Consider the following 17144-nt stretch of genomic DNA (forward strand, 5'->3'; position numbering starts at 1 on the left):
GCACACATACACCTCCCCACCCATGCACCCCACATACAGATAGATAGATAGATAGATAGATAGATAGATAGATAGATAGATAGATAGATGTTTTAAAAAGAAAGAAAAGATAGGTCTACGAGATATGTGTTCAATGCAGGAACAAATGGACAAAGAATGTTGGTGTTAGGGAGGTAGATGCCTCCGGGGGAAAACTCACCTCTCCAATCCTTTCTGTGCTTTGTAATTTGGATAAATTTGCACCAATAGACATATCATCCAGGGTAGAAATAATTTTTGTAATACTTCCCTCACTGGATGGTCTATTTTTTAGTTTGGATCTAAAAATGTCTCCTTGGACCCACAATGATGCTTGTTTTCTGGAAAGAGAGAGAGGATAAAATATTTAAGATAAACAATGGTCATCTTCCCAATGCTATGATATCTTAACAAGAAAGATATTAACAAAATATTTAACAACTAGACTAGAAAGGGGAAATATACCATTACATTTCTAAGTAAACTAAATATTTCTAAATAGATGAGTTTTTTTTTTAAATATGAACAATAGCTCAGAAATCCATCCACACCAGTTCACTAACAAGTCAGGCTCTATCTGTCTTCTATCTTAGAAGCTAACCCTCAAATCGTACTTTTGAAGCCTAGGATATATAAGCCAATGCTGTTAGGATAGCATAGAGTCACAGTTGATCTTCTATACCAGCTGTGAAAACAGGGATTTAAAACAACCTTCGTATTTCTTTCCTTTGTGCAAATGTTTAGAAAAGCGTAGCCTAGGCTCTTAAATGTTGGTATCTTCAAAGCATCCTGCCCTCACTCGTGTATCTTCCCAGCCTTCTACTTCAGGCCGACATGGATCAGAACCCTTATCTGATGCTTGACTCTTATGGGTTTCCAGCAGTAGTAAGAAATAGCAGAGTCCTTGACAGGGAATGTATAGGTCTGGAGACGGCTGATGAATTCATACAGGAAGAAGACCCAGGAACTGTTGCTCTCAGGGAAAGGTTCTGCCTTGTCACGCATTCAGACAAATTCTTCAAATACATGAAACACACAGACAGGAGGATTTAAGAATAAAGACCGAGCTGGACGGCATTGGCCCAAGCCTTGAACACCAGGAGGCAGAGGAAGTTGGAGCTCTGTGAGTTCAAGGCCAGCCTGATCTACAGAGCAAGTTCCAGGACAGCTAGGGCTGCACAGAGAAAAACTGTCTTGAAAAACTTAAAATGGATGGATGGATAGATAGATAGATAGATAGATAGATAGATAGATAGATAGCAGAATCCTTGTCCCTTAAGAAATTCCTACTTTAATAAGGGAGAAGTGAACAGCTGAGATCCAGCACGTTGAGGCCCTGTGACCGAGGCTCAGACAAGATCCAAGGCAAAGGGGCCCAGCCCTATCTAAAGAAATCAGACATTCCCTATGAGCTCAGAAGCCAAGTGTCTGTGTGCACATGCATCCACTCACATGTATGCACATACACACCTTTCTCTTTCTTCTCTGTTTCTCTCTCTCTGTGTGTCTCTCTGCTTATCTCTCTCCTCTCCCTCTCCCTCCCTCCCTCTCTCTCTCTCCCTCTTCCTCTCTCTTTTTCTCTCCTCTTCTCTCTCCCTCCCCCATAAGAAAGGAAGTCTTCCATTAAATACAATGTCATGTTACAAGGCAGCGGTTGCATGTCCCACCTTCTAAAGGTCATGTATGCTGGTGATGGCCAGCCTATACATCCAGGTTTGTAAAGTGCACCAGACGCCAGAATTGCCTACAGATACATTTCTCAGCATGCATTCCTGTCCTTAAACAATGCTGGGCCCTATCTGGAAAGATAAAGCAGGACTCATCCAGCCGAGATCATACCTCACCTCACCCCACTCCACCCCCAAACAAGCACAAGCTAAGGAAACTGCATACAGAACACAGCACTGGCTAATTCGGCTGAGCTTGGGGAAACGTCCTTTCTGATGATGGATCTCAGGTGCCGTGCTAAGATATTTAAATGTGATGCCCCAAATGCAGACATTGTGGTAGCGTCTTTAGGGATTTAAGAGAAAACAAAATGAAGTGGGAACAAAGGCTAAAGGAACTAAAGTGAAAAGGAATGTCAAATTCAACCATAGGTTATGAGCTGAAGAGCCGGCGCGTGCTGACAGCCCTAGGGTGAAAATTGCCAAGTGACAACTTCCACTTGCTTGGTTTCAAAGACTCAACCTGCCCCGTCTCTGGAAAGACTTGATCTAAACCTGAATATTAAAGATGAATAAGGTGTCAGAGCTGAAGCAAGTGTTGCTAAGCAATGATGTACGCAACTGCTTCTTGAGCAAAAGGAAGCGGCCTTTCACATAGAGAGATACCTAGCCACAGACGACATTCATCGCAGCAGCTTCTGTAGCACTGTCTGTCTCGCCTTAAAAGCCTCCTCTCAAACAAAAGAAGTAAAATGTGTCTTCTAAAGCATTTAACGTTGAAAACTTGGTTCTTGTAAAGCTAACACATCTATTGAAAGCCAATCTTCCAACATTATAGCACATTTTCCAAGAGCAAGAAATGGCTGGCCCTTCACTAAAAGATGCCGTGCTTGGGAGCAGCAACAGGAAGAGACTTGTCTCCATCTGGATGCAGCCTTTTGGGAGACGTGGCCAGGGTTGGGGTGATTGTGTGGGGCCACATCCTAGCCCAAATTAGTCAGATTTCAGCTAGACCTATGTGCCATATAAAAAATAACTAAGTAATTTGGCTTTAATATGAGCCAATGTGTAGTTAGTTTGGATGTTTCTTTGTAAATATCTGCTTTTAGTACAACTCAAGTCAGATGCGCCATTCTAAATATCTGTGGTTTTGCGTGCGGGAGACACTGTGCAGTTGCTTCTATGTGAGGCTCACTTGTTCTCCCTCAGCTCCTTAAAGGGAGCTATCACTGCATTACAGGATACTGTCTCTTCATTGTTATCTTCAGGCTTTCCACCCAAGACACTGCTTGCCAGGATGAACCAACCTTGACCCCAGTGTTCATCAAAAGCCATCATTTGGTCATTTGATATAGAAACTGAACCCATTTTCTCCTAAGCGTGTACATGTATATGGTATGGTAGGGTGTGGTATGGCATGTGTGTGTGTGTATGTGTGTGTGTGTGTGTTGTGCGTACATGTGTTATATGTTGTATATGTGTATGTGCACATGTATTTGTGTATATGAGTGTGTGTATGCATTTGTTTGTGTGCATGTGTTGTGTGTACATGTTTGTACATGTGTGTTGTGTGTATACATGGGCATGTGTGTGTGCCCATGTGAGCATGTGGAGACCTGAAGTTGTGATCAGAAGGCTTCTTCAGTCACCCTCCACTTTACATGCTAAGGCAGTTTCTTGGATGAGCCCAGAGCTCACAGACAAGCTAATCTTGTTAGCCGTCTTGCCTCGGGGGACTGATACCCTGCCTCTGCCTCCCAGATATAAAGATTACAGACAGGCCAAAGGGTCTATCAGGCTCTTACATGGGTTCTGAGGACCTAACCTCTGGTTGTCATGGCCACATGGCAAGTGCTTTATATCCTGAACCATCTCCCCAGCTGCCTAACCCATTTTATAGTTTGGTCTAGCAATGACCAGAGGACCAATCTTCTCTGTGTACTTCCTACTCATGTCTCAGAGCTATGACAGACACACGGGTAACTCCTAGCTTAGGGCACTCACTAGTGAAACACTTGAACAATATCAAAATGGCAGATACCAAGAGGCAGAGAGTGTGAGAAAAGGTATTCAGAAAGTCACACATAATGGGAGACCACGTGGAAGATTGTGTAGGATTTCTGATGGTATACGGGAAGGCTTTTAATCCTGAAGTGCACAAGGAAATTACTAGAAGGGGAAAATCATTTAAAAGACTCAGGTAGATAAATCTACTTTTAGGTACAGAATTTCTATGATCAGCTTTTAGACCATCTGTGTGTCTGGCCAAAATGTACACTTTATAATCTAGCACAATACTCTTTCAACTCTTTCCATATCTGGCCATTTGAGGACACAGAGCATTGTATGACTGCATAAAAGACCAGCATGCATTGCAGGTGGAGATGTAGTGTGGAGCAGCTGTTGCGGAAAAAGAACTTGGCAGTGCCTCCAAAAGCTACACAGAGAATTCCACATCATCTAACGGCACTAAAAGAACTGAACACAGACCCTCACTGCTCACCGTATCCCAAAGTGGGGAACAACTCAAGTGCCCATTAACAAGTTAATGCATAAACAAACTACAGAGGAATAGTATTCAGGAATTAAAGGGAATCAAGGGACTGGCGGTATAGCTACATTATAGAGGGCTTGCCTTACATGCAAAAGACCTGAGTTCAATCCCTTCAATACAAAAAGAAAACAAAGGAAGGGTATCAAGACTGAGCTACACATTTGACATGTATATTTGACTATTATGATGTGGGTGAACATGAAAATACTCAAAGTAAAATAAGTCAGACATGATATGAGATACCTAAGACTATGAATATTTGGTATACTTGAGGACACCAGGAACTAGGAGAAGGGGTCAGTGGAGGTTTTATGTTTAATAGGTATGAACTTTTTATCTGAATGATTAAAAAATATTCCACAAAGAGTGGGGAGGGCTACAGAACATTGTGAATATATTTAAGATTAACAAACTGTACATCTAAACAAATTTTAATTTTATAACTTATTACAAAAAAATCCAAACTTTGATCTAATGTAATTGATACAAGTATTTCAAGGTAAGTTTCTTATTCGAATTATTAATTACTGTTAACATTTGAACCCACATTAGGATCTTTTTCCTTAGTAACTTTTTAATGTCAAATGATGAAATTGAAAGGTTCAAGAGTAAATATTAAAAAGAAAATCATCAATTTATGCAACTAAAAAAAATGTGACTTTTACCAAATAATGTAAACTAAAAACTTAAAGCAAAAATGCCTGCTATTTTTAATAGACAAACCATGATATCATCTAGTGCTGAACTATAATTTTTTAATAATACTAAAGACTTTAAGTTCTTATATTTCAGGAAAGACTAAGTACTAGATGTTTAAATGTGTTATTGAAACAGTTAAGCTGTATCCCTTGGCCTACTGCTGGACGTGCAAGATCACACAAAGAGCCAGTAGTTATGAAGTTATGGCCTACTGCTGAACGTGCAAGATCATACAAAGAGCCAGTAGTTATGAAGTTATGGCCTACTGCTGGACGTGCAAGATCACACAAAGAGCCAGTAGTTATGAAGTTATGGCCTACTGCTGAACGTGCAAGATCACACAAAGAACCAGTAGCTTTGAAGCCTGGAGAACCCGCTAGCTACTGTGTAGTCAGGTGAAGATGTACTCGAACCTCTGATGCTCCTGCCTCTCTTCCCAGTGCTGGGATTCCAGGTGTGTGCCACCACACAGTTCAACTGGAAGTCCCAGGCTTCTTAGCAAGGACTCTAAATAACAGAATTCTAAGCCTCAACCCAAGCCATGTATTTATGTGGCTGGGTATACTGTACACATGGAGGAGTGGAAACCAGAGAACAACTTCATGTATCTTTTTGCATCTCAATCCACCTTCTTTAGGGGAAGACAGAATCTATTATGGGAGTTGAAGCTAATCAGTTGTCAAGCCTTGGCCGATTCTCCTACCTCTTCTCTCCAGCTCTGAGATTAAAGGTGAAAGCCAAGCTGGGCATGGTGGCGCACGTCTTTAATCCCAGCACTCGGGAGGCAGAGGCAGGTGGATTTCTGAGTTTGAGGCCAGCCTGGTCTACAGAGTGAGTTCCAGGACAGCCAGGGTGATACAGAGAAACCCTGTCTAGAAAAAAAAAAAAAAAAAAAGAAAGAAAAAAAAAAGTGAAAGCCACCTTGCTTAACTTTTTATGTGGGTGTTGGAGAATGGTTAAACTATTAGTTTCTGATCCAGCACAACCCAACTGTGAAATTAATTCACCAAGTTTTCTAAGCACTTATGAAAGATGTGGTATAACTTGCCAACTTGTGGTATGTGGTGGTTTGAGAATGGCCCCCCGTCGGCTCATAATAGACTTGAATGTTTGGTCACCAGGGAATGGCACTGTTTGAAGAGTGTCATTGGAGGTGCACTTTGAGGTTTTCAAAAGCCCCAGGCAGGCCCAGTGTCACTCTCTCTTCCAGCTGCCTGCAGATCCTGTTGTAGAACTCTCAGCTCCTTTTCCAGCACTGTCTCCCTGCCCGCCACCATACTCCCTTCCATAACGATAACGTACCAAATCTCCGAAACTATATGCAAGCACCAATTAAATGCTTTCCCTTATTTGAGTTGCTGTGGTCATGGTGTCTCTTCCCAGCAACAAAACACTAAGACATGGCAGAATTGAGTAAAAGTGAGCTGAAGCCCCTTTTTAACTGAATGTGGGGTAAGACCCTACTTCATGGCACACCAGGGCATTGTGCTACAAATGTAGTCTTACAAGTGCCACCCCAGATCCGCTCAATCAGGATGGGTCTTTGGCAAATGATATCACTGTGACGTCACTGGAGCCCTGAAGAGGAAGTTTGCAAATAACTGAAAATGCAGAAACGGATCTAACGGATGACAGCGTACAACTAATATCTACAGCGAATTTGGGAATCCGTGGGTTTAAGACTGAAAAGGGTTGGGGTGGAGCTGGGAGGGCACTGGAGATGGATGGCTCAACAGTTAAGAGCATTGGCTACCCTTTGAGAGTACCCAGGTTTGGTTCTGACAAGCCACCTGTGATTCCAATTCCAAAGGACCTGACATCTTCTGGCCTCCACAGGCACCTGCATGCACACAGTGCACAGACAGAAAGGCAGGCACACATATATACTCATACAATAAATTCTTAAAAAAAAAAAAAAACTGAAAAGGGTTCCAGACACAAAATTGTTACTTTCTGAAGATAGTTCAAAATAGATGGAGCTCCTGGTAGGGTGTGGTTTTCAGTTCGGTGTGGGTTCTCTGGAGAAAGTTCGAGCAGAGTGGGGCAGTCTCACAGACACAGCCTGACTCCACATGTCCACAGGTTGTCTTTGAGAAGCGGGCGTTCAAAGCGGGCTAATAATAACAGAGTTATCCGTGTATCATCTCAAGAGTCCAAAGGGCATTTAATAGTAGAAACATTTTGGGTCCACGGTGATTATTTATAGCTTAAGAATGGTATTTTTAGTTTTAAGTTTAAGAAACACGCTCAATGGGTGCTTCGCAAACATCTTTATTTATATCCTACGGAAGTCTTTAAATAGAAAAATATCAAACAAAGGAAAAGTTCGGAACTGCTGATGTGTTAGTTGATCGGCGATTCGCAGAAATGCCGTCAAACCTCACTTAACACAGGTGACACAAGTGTCTAAGACACATCCATCCGACACCTGGACCTTGGCTTGTTTTTTTGTTTTGTTTTGCTTTGTTTCTCAAGGAAATTGGAATATGACTAACCAGCTCTTTCTACAGACAGATTTAGAACTGATACAGCTTAAAAGGCTCTGATTGACTTTTCAGTTCTGAAAGAAAGGCAGTCGGCCCCTCGTGCCTATTCCATAATCTGTGACAGATGGAGACGCTATGGAACGGTTTTCACCCCCATTTCTCTCCTAATGACCCTGTTAATTATTCACGATTTTACGTCATCTCTGACTTAACGCTCTTCGTCCTTCATAGCACCAGTCGCGCTTCAAAGCCTATTTTTTCCCCTTGAAATGTTCCTGGTGCAGGTCTCTAGCTCCGAGCCCATATCTAGTGCCTTAGTAAGCCTGTCTCCCTGACAGACTGAGTAGCCTCCTTTTAGCTTCTCTGACCCCCGTCTATCTGATTCATCGTGTGCAGCCTGCAGCCCAGCCTTCCCTGAGCAATACTGGCATCACATGACTCCTCCACATCAAATGCTCCAAATTTAAAAGTAGGACAACCACAAGAAGTAACCTTGGCTGTCACTGGCACCTGTGCACCTTCCCAGCAGTGTTTCCTGACTGAGAGCCAGTTTCTATAGATGACCACAACCAGGGTGGTTAAGAAGGACACAAAAGTTGGAGTTTAGTCATCTAATTGCATGTTCACTGAGCTAAGGCCAAAGTGTCGGCAGGAATGGTTTCTTCTGGAAACTCTGAGGAGGCAATCTGTTTCCTTATTGCTATCACTGTCCAATGGCTGTCAAATTCCTTGACACCTTTCCACTCCTTCTACCTTCAAAGCATACAGGTGTCTCCTCTGCCTTGTTGCCTTTTCCCCTGTGTGGTTCCCTGGCTCTCACCAAAACCAAGATCCTTAATCCCTTCTGCGGGGTTCCTGTTTTCTTATACAGCTACACACACAGGAACAGGGGAAGGTAATGTAAGTGGTCAGGGATGTCAATCGCATAGTCTACTGTAGCAAACACCAGGTCAAAAACTACAGTCATGCTAAATTTTCCCAAATTATAGGGCAGTGCTGCCATTTGTAGGAAGATGAAGTATGTATACTTTCCCCTGTTCTCACTGAATATTTTTTTAAATCTCATATATGAAATTTGTTTCTAAAGAAGCAAGTGACCCACAAATCATGATGCAATAATCCCACCTGGGGATCCATCCCATTAGCAGACACCAAACTCAGACACTATTGCTGATGCCAAGAAGTGCCTGCTGACAGGAACCTGATATAGCTGTCTCCTGAGAGGCTCTGCTAGAGCCTGACCAATACAGATGTGGATGCTTGCAGCCAATCATTGGACTGAGCATGGAGACCCCAGTGGAGGAGTTAGAGGAAGGACTGAAGGAACTTAAAGGGTTTGCAATCATAGAAAGAACAACAATATCAACCAACCAGACCCCCACTCCCAGAGCTCCCAAGGACTAAACCACCAACCAAAGAGTACACATGGAGAGACCCATGGCTCCAGCTGCATATGTAGCAGAGGATTGCCTTATCTGACATCAGTGGGAGATGAGTCTCTTGGTCCTGTGAAGGCTCGATGCCCCAGTATAGAGGAATGCTAGCACAGTGAGGCAGGAGTGGGTGAGTGGGGGAGCACCCTCATAGAAGCAGGGGGAATGGGGATAGGGGGCTTGCAGAGGGGAAACCGAGAAGGGGATAACATTTGAAATGTTAATAAATAAAATAACCAATAAAAATAACAATAAATTGTTTAACTCCTGAAAAATCAAAGATAATTTTTAAGCACATCTTAAAAGCAGCAAGAAAGATGATACCATCAGTGGTAGAAAACCTCTGAAAGCGGCAACGGCAGGACTTGCACTCAGCAGCAATTACGGCGGAGGACAGAGGGAAGCTGCAAATGTCTGTAGGTGAAGCTATGGCCTTTCATGAATAAAGACGAAATCAAGACATTCTCAGATGCAGGAAAATGAAAAGAACTGGGAGCCAGCAAATCTACTCTAAAAGAATCTCTAGGGCTAGAGAGATGGCCCAGGGAGAAAAGCACTTGCCATGCAAGTGTGAGGCTGTGAGTTCAGATCTCCAGAGCCAGACACCATAGTGAACACATGTGATCTCAGCTCTCTGTGGAGAAATGGAAGCCAGACACAGGAGGATTCTTGAAAGCTCAGGGGCCAGACAGCCTGACGTACACATCAGCAAACACAAGAGACACTGTCTCAAACGAGGTGGAAGGCAATGAATAACACCTGAGGTTGACCTTTGAACTTCCCATTTGTGCCATCACACACACGAACACACACACACACACCACCCAAGATACAAGAATCACTGTAAGACATTTCCTAAATTGAAAGGAAAAGATAGAAGAAACTTGAGAGGAATACGGGAGCACAAAGTGGGCCTTTCCTTCTTCATTTTGGATTTTAATAATAATGAGGGGAGCAAGGCTGTTGCCTCTCTCCACTGTGGTTCTAAACGTTCACTAGTAAAATAGTTCAAATAATTATAAATGGTGATGATAGATAGCAGGAAGTAAGGGAACATTTCTATAGACAGCACTCAGATTGTAAGATGACAACATTTTGGATTGTGATTAGATTGCAGATAGAGGATGGTAACAGTAAACAGTAGGATGGATGGATGGATGGATGGATGGATGGATGGATGAATGTATAAATAGATGGATGAGTGGGTGGATGGATGGATGTGTGGGTGAGTGGGTAGGTGGATAGATGGATGGATAGATGGATGGACACACAAATATGATTGATAGGTAATCAAAATTTGTAGGGTAAATCATGGGCTGACACCTTGAAGGCCATGAGTTAAAAGGAACCTTTCCTCTTGGGAAGCTAATTCTTGGCAGGTCTCCGTTACAACAGAGAGCTGAGGCAGAAGATAACTACTTCAAAGTTGCCTCACTAAGAACTTCAGGGTGCATATTGAAAAGAAGGTATGAAACAAACTCTCTTCTCAGTTGTTTACAGAGAAAGCCTTTGTCATATTTCAATGGGTATATGGGAAGAGCAAAAGAAAAACGCTATTAGTAAAAAACAACCTTGTAGAAGGTTCAATGCTATGCTTAAAGTGACAAGGGGAAGGCATTTGAAATCAAGTTTCTAAGTCTAATACCGGAAGTATCAGGGGAAGGGGAAGGAAACCTGCTTCTCCAGTGCAGCCCTCCAGACTGCTACGCTACTGTAGTTCCCAAAATGCCAAATTGCCTCTCATTCTGCCCCTACTCCACACAAGCCCTGCACTAGTACAGACTTCTGCTCATCCCCTCAGCTCCAAGATCTTGAGAAACTGCTGGCTACCACTCCTAAGGCCCAACGCACGCATGCCGGATTGTTCTATCACAGGTATCCAGCCAACAGCTCATGCAAGCAAAAGATGCAAGTTAGCCAACACTGGGAACAGCCTAAATGTTCATCAGGAGGACAAGAAAACAAATCACATATTCAAACATTCCAATGCAAAAAGCAATAGAAGGGAAGAGGAAATTTAAAAAGCTAGACACACATACTACTTGGTTCTGCTCAGACAAGACTCAAAACCCTGCACAGCTCATTGATGGTGTGACGAGACAGACCCATAGCCTTGTTGAACTGGGTGTTAAATGGTTCAGATGCCAGTGTTTTCTACTTCTTGGTCTTGGGAAGGTTGCATGGACGAATGCTTTGCTAACTCACTGGCCTAACCTCTCAGCCAGTCACACCTAGCTTATTATATTCCATGGATACCAACTTTTACTCTGACTTTTTTTTTTTTAATTTCACTTCGTCTTCTGAGATAGCATCTTTCTGTATTTCTGAGGCTAGCCTGTAACACTTTGTAGCCCAGCAAGCCTTGAACTTGTCTCTTCCTGCCTCTGAGTTCTGGGGTTATTGTGCAGTACCAAACCTTATTCACTTAGCCTTCATTCCAGACTGCAACAGTGGGTGTGTTTCGGCCTCAGGACCTTCATATGCTCCCTGCATAGAACATGGGACTTGCTCCTTCTTGCCCTTCAGTGTTCAGCTCTCCTTGATCTCCCCATGCAGAGAGAGTTCCTCCCCCCTCCCTATCATCCTCCCCCCTTTCCTATTGCATCTTCATAGCACCTACCATCAAAAGCTCTCCCATATACAAATCACATATCTACCTATGGCATACCTCTCCAGTTGAAAGGCAAGGACTATAAGAACCTTAACTGAGACATTTACTGCTACACCCTGGAAGCAAGAACAGTGAGTGATATAAGCCTGCAGACAGTACATAGCTGCTGGATGAGTGTGTGTCCCAGGTGCTCTAAATGACCTCTCCCAGGAGATGAAACTGAGAGGAGGGGTCAGAGAGGAGAGAGTAAGAGACTAAAACATTAAGTTTGAGAACTTGGCAGAATAGCCCTAGACCACAACACTGGAAAAGACTATCTAAGGAAGCCTGGGAGAAGCCATGAGGAACATGGGGCGTTATTCTACACAAGTTCAAAACCCCTCACAAAGCAGAAAAGGTATAAAAGAGATCTACCTTCTGGAAGGTTCTGATCCAAGCATAACACTACTGAGCTAAGGAAGTAGGTCACTTCTGCACTTCAGTTTGCACAGGCAAAAGCTTGGAAAACTGTGCTATGACTCACGTGGAAGGGTGTCACCAAAGTCTTACAGCATATGCATTTACAGATAAACGGCATTGCTTCAAGCCAAGTGCAGATGCCCCCAGACCCTAATTTCTTCTGATATCATTACAAGAGAAGGCTGAGAAAGATGGAGTGGTGAAAGCATCGGGGACGTGAGCAGAAAGGGGGACAACGGTGGATCCTGACACCCTGCTCAGGAAAAAAAAAAAAAAAAAAAAAAAAAGACCTGAACCAATAGAGCCCTGGGTCCTTGGCTGTGCCTAGCAGGAGCCTGGAGCAAGTGAGGCTTCAATGTCCCTCTTAAAGGGACAGTCTTCCAACCGATCATCCAAGACTGAGAAAATGGCCTAAGGAACTAGGTTTAGAAACATTTGGATTTCAAGTTTCGAACCTTGAGGCCACTTATTCAACATTATCAAGCAGTTAGTATCATAAGCGCATGGCATATACCCCATGCTATAGATGGATAAAATGCACAACAACAGCGACAAGAACTAGAGGAGGGGCTGGAGAGATGGCTCAGTGGTTAAGAGCACCGACTGCTCTTTCAGAGGTCCTGAGTTCAATTCCCAGCAACCACATGGCAGCTCCTAACCATCTGTGATGGGATCTGGTGTGTCTGCAGACAGCTACAGTGTACTCATATACATGAGGAGAAACCTGGACACCTCCTTCTCTTTAATGACCCTATTTACACATAGCTTTTCTTTAGGACTCATCATTCTCCTGTCTCTGGCTCTCTGAGCTGAGTTTTTCCTGTTCATTTCCTGGTGCTTGGTTTTTTTAGCGGTTATTCCCCGTGGGTTTAGTAAACTAGTGCTCCCTTGGGCTCAAGGATTTGTTCATCATTTCAGATGTGAAGAGCTCACTTGGAACATCTTTCTTACTTACGACACCTCATCCAAACTAAACTGATTTAAGTCGGATGGGATCACTCCAACTGGGGGGGTGGGGGGGCACGGAAGCAAAGCGTCCGCATAAGGTATCAGAAACGGAGCGTATGTTAGAACTGCACTGACGACAACTAGTACCAGTTCATCTCATCCTAGGAGGCCGGAGGCGTGGCTCGCACTTGCCTCGCACTTGCCTCGCTTTCAGAAACACCTGGGTTCAATCAACCTTGTCATCTGAGCGCTCAGAAGGTGGAAGCAGAGGCACCTGAGTCACCCTCAGCCTCGTATCGAGGTCAAGGCCAACCAGAGCTATGATCTCAAGACAAATGAAAAGTTTCCTCCTCCTCCTACTTGTGCTTAATATTCAGTGCTTAATATTTTAAGGGGAGACAGGCTGCTTCACAAAGGGCATTCTTACAAATTGCATCTTTCTGCACAGCAGCCTGGGGTTGGATGGAAAGGCATAAGTGTAAGTGAGTTAATAAGGGAGGGGGCTTCCGAATGATGAGCATGAAGCTGGCAGCGACCTGGTCAGAATAGAAACTTGAACCTTATCTTCTCATTCCTCCATTCCCTCTCACGTGAATCCGAAAACTGAGGTTTCTTTAGCAGCTTGGTTGTCTCACTAAACCCAGTGACTGTCCCCAGTGACTGACCCAGTGACTGTCCCCAGTGACTGTCCCCAGTGACTGTCCCCAGTGACTGTCCCCAGTGACTGACCCAGTGACTGTCCCCAGTGACTGACCCAGTGACTGTCCCCAGTGACTGACCCAGTGACTGTCCCCAGTGACTGACCCAGTGACTTGTCCCCAGTGACTGACCCAGTGACTGTCCCCAGTGACTGACCCAGTGACTGGCTCAGTGGCTGACCCCAGGGACTGACCCAGTGACTGTCCCCAGTGACTGACCCAGTGACTGTCCCCAGTGACTGACCCAGTGACTGTCCCCAGTGACTGACCCAGTGACTGTCCCCAGTGACTGACCCAGTGACTGTCCCCAGTGACTGACCCAGTGACTGTCCCCAGTGACTGACCCAGTGACTGTCCCCAGTGAATGACCCAGTGACTGGCTCAGTGGCTGACCCCAGGGACTGACCCAGTGACTGTCCCCAGTGACTGACCCAGTGACTGTCCCCAGTGACTGACCCAGTGACTGGCTCAGTGGCTGACCCCAGGGACTGACCCCTGACCCCTGGGAATTTGGGGGTGAAAGGCTCAGGGCAAAAAGGCAACACAGTCATCGGAAAGGGACACTTACTCTTTCAGGAAGTGCTGCTGGGGTCCGATGATGGAGCCTGGTCGGCAAATTCTGATCCAAGCAATGATTTCAGCATGTGTAAACCTGTAGTGTTTCATGACATAACAGGCTATCAATGTCCCGGTTCTTCCCAGACCAGCTGGAAAAGAGGGAAACGAGAAATGCAAAGTGTAGCAAATGCATCCGCCAAAACATGAACACTACCCTGTCCACAGACTGCACTGGATTCTAGGGCTAAGACAGCATCAATGGCTGGCGTTCACGCAGTGTCTCTCGTGTAAAAACATATATTTACTCAGGCTGGAGATGTCGTTTATTGGCAGAGCTCCTGCCAAGCATGTGCGACGCCCCTAGTACAATTCCCAATACCAAAGAAAGAGGGAAAAAAACAAACAAACATGAAACAGAACCACCCACACTTTTTTTTAACCAACGGAAAGGACAAAAAGTAGCTGCCCTACATTATAGGATAAGAAAGTGACGTAAACTCAAGAAATGGATCTGGAAGAAGAAAACTGCTGGCTGGGGTGGGGGGATAGGTGGGCAGAGGCAGGGGTGCAAAGATGGCCCAAGGGGGTCTGGGAGGCAGAGATAAGGATAAGAGATGAATTAGAAAGACATTTTGATTGGGTCACAGTGGAATTTAAAATGCCTGAAGCCTCTGACCTTGGAATTCATCCATGAAAAGGTCTCATTAGAAAAGGGAAGAGGAAGATCAGATGTGGTGACACATACTCTAGTCCTGAAACTGAGGAGGCAGAAGTGGGAGAATCCTGAGGTTCAAGTCCAGCCAGGGCAAAATGTGTGAGACTCTGTCAGAAAGAAGAGGCAGGAAGAAAGGGAGAGAAGGAGAGGAGAGGAGAGGAGAGGAGAGGAGAGGAGAGGAGAGGAGAGGAGAGGAGAGGAGAGGAGAGGAGAGGAGAGGAGAGGAGAGGAGAGGCGAGGCAGGAAGAAAGGGAGAGAAGGAGAGGAGAAGAGAGGAGAGGAGAGGAGAGGAGAGGAGAGGAGAGGAGAGGAGAGGAGAGGAGAGGAGAGGAGAGGAGAGGAGAGGAGAGGAGAGGCGAGGCGAGGAGAGGGGGAAAGGGAGGGAAAGGGGGAGGGGGACAGAGAGAGATGAAATCTAGTCAATAGCTTTGTTTATGAATAGTCTAGGACTAGGCCTGTAACTTAGTGGTAGAGAGTTTGTTTTTCCTGCATAAGGCTTTAGGTTCAATCCCCAATACAATAAATAAATAAAACCATGGACTTGAATTATTGCATCCTCCCTGGTCAAATAATGAAGATAATCTACTCTCCCAGAATTAGGAAATGCACGGTATTTGCTCAGAGCTGAGAAACAGTCATAACGTCTAATGGTGAAATACACATCCTTGCTCATCAATTTTTAAACCCAATCTAATTTAAGAAGTATTAAAAATATAGAAAATGAATGTCGTTACGTCAGGTTTTTTTTTTTTCCACAGTTACTTTATTAAGTTACATTGGCTTATCTGGGATGTACGTGTGTATGCACACAGAGGTCAGGCAGTGATGATCAAACATCCGTTATCTCCTTCACCGTGTGGATCCCAGCAATCAAACTCAGGTGGGGGCAGGCATGGCAGCAAGCACCTTTACCTGCTGAGCCATCTGCCTGGCCGCCTTTTTGATATAACTGTTTCCCAGGGGCATCTCTGGACATTTTATTTTTAATTGCCTATCATGAAACTGCACTGCTACAGGAACCTATACATGGTGCGTAAATCCGGACTTTATGCAGGAAAAAAATAACAAGGGTTTTACTCAGCACAAACTGTGTGTCCACTTGACAGCAATACTGCTTAGAATGGACATCAAATGTGACATTGAAAGGGCAGATAGTCAGGTTCATGCCCATAGATGCCTGGCCTGGCCTTCCCATTCACCTTTCTGTTTGCAAAGCGTACATGCACTGTTAATAGACGAGGGGTGTGTGTGTGTGTGTGTGTGTGTGTGTGTATCTCGTATTTACCTCAAGTACCTTCTGACCCAGATCAAGCATCAACACAAACAAGAGGCTAAAGTTTCCCAAAGCTTCGGTGGATCCTCTCTTTAACATGAAGAAACAGTTGCAGTTAACCCTCCTGACTCTCACCTCACTATGAACTGCTTCAGTCACTCTCCCTCCGGATACTTGACAAGGCTTAACTTCAGGAGGGGCTGCCGCTGAGCATGCTAAGAACAGGCACCAGAACCAGTGGGACTCGGGGGGTTCCAGTTTGGGTCCCTGTCTGGGGAGCAGAGGGGGCTTCTTCCTAGAGACTCCCACGACGACTCCTCATGCAGGGAGCTGCCTGGTTCCCCCCCCCCCCCCCAATCAGGCTCCTAATCCTCCTGACAGCCAAGGGATGGTGCTGCGAATGTTCAAATTTCTCTGAAACTGAAGTTGCTTTCCCCCCCTTTTAAAAAGGAGTCTATAATTTTAGGTCTATAAAAAGAACCTACTTAGCACTCCATCGTTGGGAGCTCTTACCACAGGGAACAGAATAGGAGTACTTCACTAAGTTTCTATTAAAACTTTAACAAAAAAAAAAAACGTTAAAGCATCCGTAATTAAAGGGCTCCCTGGCACCGCGTGACAAAGGTGCAGGGTGCTCTATTTATAACAAAAGCTTTAGACTACCAGTCCTCCTTCTGGCTCCCAATAGGGCATCAGTATGCACATCACAGAGTAACAATGTTGCTGTATTTTAGATGAATATTGATGCTAGAAAATGCCCCCAATGTACAGCCGTTCCTTTAATGTGGACTGCAAACAAGGCCTTGTGGTGGGTTTCATACCTTTGCCACAAATTAACTGTGTCTAATTTGCCCCCAAGTGCCGCTGTATGTTGACACATGGCATTTTCCTTCTCTCCCCACTCCCCGGGGAGAGTTCATTTAAAAAGGATGGGACACTCACTTCCACCTCCTTTAGTTCAATTAAAACACTGAGTGCTTCTTGAATTTCCAGAAAATTAAGCTGACTTAATCAGGGCAGATGTC

General features: G+C 44.5%; 1 protein-coding gene across 9 annotated transcripts in view; it reads right to left on the reverse strand.

Moving 5' to 3' along the window:
- Positions 1 to 17144, reverse strand: part of Cdc14a (CDC14 cell division cycle 14A) — a 156189-nt gene that overhangs the window by 35388 nt on the left and 103657 nt on the right. For all 9 annotated transcript variants that reach the window (NM_001173553.2, NM_001080818.2, NM_001355646.1 and 6 more), the window contains 2 exons: positions 14142 to 14280; positions 200 to 359 (listed from right to left, as the gene is read on the reverse strand). In NM_001173553.2, coding sequence (NP_001167024.1) covers positions 200 to 359; positions 14142 to 14280 — 299 coding nt within the window. The remainder of the gene's footprint in view (positions 1 to 199; positions 360 to 14141; positions 14281 to 17144) is intronic.

This window comes from Mus musculus, chromosome 3 (genome assembly GCF_000001635.26).
Source record: "Mus musculus strain C57BL/6J chromosome 3, GRCm38.p6 C57BL/6J".
Lineage (NCBI taxonomy): Eukaryota > Metazoa > Chordata > Mammalia > Rodentia > Muridae > Mus > Mus musculus.